Source organism: Corella eumyota, chromosome 4 (genome assembly GCF_963082875.1).
Source record: "Corella eumyota chromosome 4, kaCorEumy4.1, whole genome shotgun sequence".
NCBI classification, from domain to species: domain Eukaryota; kingdom Metazoa; phylum Chordata; class Ascidiacea; order Phlebobranchia; family Corellidae; genus Corella; species Corella eumyota.
The window spans coordinates 3,309,221-3,313,894 of NC_137493.1; the positions used below are offsets into that span (position 1 = coordinate 3,309,221).

The following is a 4,674-nucleotide window of genomic DNA, read 5'->3' on the forward strand; positions in this document are numbered from 1 at the left end:
TTTTAGTTAAACTAATTAAGGTATAAAGATTAACAAATATTCTCCCACAAACGTTTAAACAAAACCTAATGCCTTTAACGTTTTTTAAATTATCATAACTACTAAAATTTGATATTGTCGTTGCTATCTGCGTATAACGAAAAATAATGAGCTTGAATTTGTCCTTTTTAAGGTTTTTGTCGTTTCATTGCCGAAGGCCTTATTGCCACATGCCACGTCTTTATAGTTATAACATGCGTATACTGTGTATTTTATAACAGGTTATGCAACTTTTGGAACGAAGTTCGAGTAATGTCGTTTAGGTTCTTTTTCAATAACCAATTAGAATTATTCAACGTTGTATTAGTTAAAGGGCGAGGGTTGGTTTAAACGTTGGTTGACCAAACCTACATACAATGTTCGTTGTAATTTGAGCAACTAAAATACACCTTTTACAATATTTAAAAATTGAATTTTTTAACAGGTTCTTTTTTTAATTAAAACACATTTTTGTCCACGAAAAAGACAAATTATAATACTTGGTTTATTCTTGCCATTACTGTTGTTAGTTTTTTTATTCAGTTTTGTATTACAATGTCACATATTTTTGTATATTAAAATATAGTAAAATAAATCTGTTTTCCCGCCAATCGTTGTTACATAATAGAATATATATTTGGCATAGTTAACTTCAGTTTAAGCATATTCAGCAGGATTTGAATAATATTTATTGTTATTCGGCCAAAATGTGTTTGCCCGTTTTTGTTTGCCATTTGTATTTACTTTTTATCAAAATTGGCCTGATTAGTTTCTTCAATAATTAACTGGGTCTTGGTTTTAATTTCATTTTATACTTTTTGCATTGATTGTAAACAGCTGAATGATGGATACTTTACAGATTTGGTAAGTTAAATATCTCTGTTATATAACATAAAAAGTAAGTGTCGATAACCTATTGTTTTATTGATAGTTGCGTCTTGTTGATGTTTATTACAAATCAACATTATGTTCATGGAAAGTTTTTTAACTTGGAAGCACCAGAACATACATTTACTTCGGTTGGATTTGATCATACCAAAAGTTATTCAAACTTTATAAATGATAACTGGAAGTTGACAGTGAAATCAGGTTTTAGAGTAGTCTTGTACTTTACTGAATTCGATATTGAAGATTCGTTTTTGGTGGTGCCATGTGCATTGGACTATGTTGAAGTAAGTTATCTATTCAAAATGTTCAGGTTTGGTAACTGAAATGATTTGTTATAACAAACATTTAAATATTTGTTTGTAAATTGTCTTTCTGCTTATTTCAAAAAAGTGAAGTAACGTTTTTTTTTAAATTGTTTAAGGTATAAAAAAAATGTTAACCTTTAAGAATCGCTGACTTCAGTCACTGCATGTTATAAATGTTTGTTGGCGCTGGTTTAATTATTGCTAGAGGCAGGAACACGTCGAATACATTCGTTGTATTCGTCATATATTATACACGTAGAAACTAATAAAAGAAAACTGTAATACACATAAATATGCATGTGTAAGAACACAAATATGTCGAGTATTTTAAACTTTGTTTACAGGTATTTTCACAAAGTCGCTTTGGAATTTTTAAATTTAAATAATTTTTATAATATAAACTTTTTCAAATTACTTCTTTAATATTGTTTTGTTAATATTTTTTATTTTTGTTGGGTAAGTTTATGTCTTTTTAAGTAAAATAAACTTTTCTTAAAACTTTACGTTCAACTTTTTAAAATTTAGAACACTTGTTTACCAAATACTTTATTTGTTTATAGATTATTGACGGGGAACATACAAGTAACGCGACGTTTGGTCGATTTTGCGGAAACCCAAAGTTATACAGGTAAAGTACTTCGTATTTAATGTTATTATGTCAACATTTGAAATAAATATCACAACTATATTCTGCTTTAGTGAAGATGCCCCTCGCTTGGTCCACCAAAAATTTAAATCGACTGGCAGTGTAATGACTGTAATCATGAAATCTGATTACTCTAATGATACACCAGACCAACCACAACCCGTCGGGTTCCGAGCACATTTTCATGCAGAAGGTAAAACAGTTTTTTGTATTATAACATGCATTTTGTTTTTTACTATTGAAGTGCTCTATTGGAGAATTTTGCAATTTTGCAAGTGATGTATATAGCACTTTAGTATAATTGACACTGCATCACAAAAGGCCTTTAGAACCTCTAAAAATGTTCGTGGTACTTACGATTTAAATTTTAAAAATATTAGAAAATATTGAACACAAAACCAGGTTACCATATTTTTTGTGTGACGTAGAAAGTACTAAGTAGCGTAGTGAATGTATACAAGCTAGTACTTTCTACGTCATCATAAACAGGACTTCCCCTTTTTCCTAATTAATTTTTTTTTAAATAGTACAACTTAAAAAGTAAGTCAAATTATTTGAAGTTAAAACTATTTTTGTGTTCAGTGACACCAACTTTATCAAGTTTCGGCTAAAAATCAATCGCCAATATAGGACTTTAAATGTGTTCAGTATGTTTGATAATAACTGACTACTGTGCTTCTTGAATGTACTTTATTTTCACCCTGTCAATCCGAAGTTAGATTAAATCTATATTTTTAAGTACAACTGGTTAGTTTTTTATTGCAGATATTAATGAATGCGATATACCAATACCTTCCAATCTTGAGTTTGGTCAACAGTATGAATACAGCGGAAGATGTGAGCATTTTTGCAATAACATTCTTGGTAGTTATTATTGCTCTTGTAAATCTGGATATAGACTTGCGGATGACGGATTTAATTGTATAGGTAAACAAAAAATCTGAGATGTGTGAATAACATTCATTATAACGAATCATCGCTTGCACCAGACTTGTTGGCAAACATTATATTTGCCAATAAGTCTGATAATAAAGGTTGAAGTATAGGTGTTTTAATATATACCGTTCTGGTAAAAACAAAAAACGTTATATAAGACAAATTTGAAAGGTATTATTACTTAAAATCCAAAAAATCAAGAAGTCAAAACTTATTTTCTTAAGAAAGCAAATAAAATCTGTCTTCAAATGGCAAATAATAAGTATTTAAATATGATTTTTTAAACAATTTATAAAGTTAAAAACCACACCCTTTTATTAACTCTACTCTTGTAGGAATTTGTGGTGACACGATTACTGCTCCACACGGAGCAATTACAACGCCTGGCTACCCAGATCATTACCCTCGTTTAACAGATTGCACTTGGAGTATATCGGTACAACATTAGAACAAATACGACTTAAGTTTAATTATACAATTGTAAAACATAATCATTAAAAATTTAGACTGACCCAGGAAAAACTGTTTCAATTCACTTTGAAGAAGAATTCGCGATCGAGGAATATCTGAATACTGGGAGATGTGCATATGACTGGATAAAGGTACAGCATAAGTAAGATAGGCAACACTAAAATGTTACTTGAATTATACAAGGTGATCCCACACAATATCAAACAGGGTGAATTAAATAAACAGTTATTAGAATAAAGTTAGTACAAAACAATATTGCTTTTTAGTTCATACAATATTGTTACACAATATGCGAAAAAATGCGACCTCATTGGGGAACAACTTTAGCTTTTTCCACAAATTTTTAATAATATTTAGATTCGAGATAGTAGTGGTGAGTTGGGAACGTATTGTGGAAATAGTTTACCTGAAGACGGCTTAATAATTAGCTCAGCCACAAACTGGATTGAAATCGATTTTCACTCTGACTACCTTACTGAAAAAAATGGATTTAAACTCGTATACCAGTCAAAGGGTATAATAATAATTTTTATAGCTTAAATTACTTTGTTGAATACTTTCGTTACTTTTAATAATGATTTGGTGATGCCATCGTATTTTTATTAACTCAGCGGATGTTTTTGATGATATCGTAGCGTCTTACCTAGAGCGCTACAACATGGGAGCTATGGGGATCAAATCAAGACCTTTATGTAATAGATCTTAGTCTAGTAATCTAACCACAACATCACACCTCTATTGCAATGGATAAATACATTTTTCTTGCACATTACATATTTTAAAACATAAAAATATATTTGCTTCTGTGTTTTTAGGAATTCAATGTTTAATTCCTGATCCGCCAAGTTTTGGGTATGTCAAGCCTTCGGATATTGTAAAATTAAATGGGAATTCATATGTTCCATTTGGGGGCTTTCTTAAATTTGGCTGTGAGTCAGGTTTTCGTCTTCGAGGTGCGAAAACGGCGGCTTGTTTAAAAGACGGGACAATTAGTGACCACACTCCAATATGCGAAGCTTTTTAATTAAATCTACTTCTATGATTATTACGTACTTTTTAATTGGTTTAATTGACATGTATAAAATATTGCTTTTAAGTAATTTGATGAAATTTGCAGTGTTTAAACATTAAAAATTAATTTTTTTAAATAAACTAAAAAGTAGTTCTACGTTGTCTTTTTACTTAAATCTTTATAGGAGGGCATAATTAGATTGTAAAGTTAACTTCCTTATGTTAAGGATAAAATTTATTTCTAAATATTGATGAAGTTTTGAAGTACATTTTTTTAAAAGTAATTAAACTATACGTGAAAAAATCAATCAAAGACATGTTTTAAATTTCTGTTATCTTTTTTGTGCAAAGCTCGTGGGCGCATTTGTGTCACAACCGTCCCACAGTTTGTTTACAAAA

At 29.9% G+C, this 4,674-nt stretch overlaps 1 protein-coding gene across 1 annotated transcript; it reads left to right on the forward strand.

Annotated features, from left to right (window-relative positions):
- The first annotated feature begins 797 nt into the window (after positions 1-797).
- On the forward strand, positions 798-4,299 carry LOC145751113 (mannan-binding lectin serine protease 1-like). The gene is made up of 9 exons (XM_082567196.1): positions 798-882; positions 950-1,190; positions 1,772-1,839; positions 1,911-2,050; positions 2,623-2,784; positions 3,129-3,229; positions 3,300-3,395; positions 3,622-3,778; positions 4,080-4,299. Exons 1-9 carry the CDS (start codon positions 860-862, stop codon positions 4,286-4,288), a joined length of 1,197 nt encoding a protein of 398 aa, XP_082423322.1. The 5' UTR covers positions 798-859; the 3' UTR covers positions 4,289-4,299.
- The last annotated feature ends 375 nt before the right edge of the window (positions 4,300-4,674 follow it).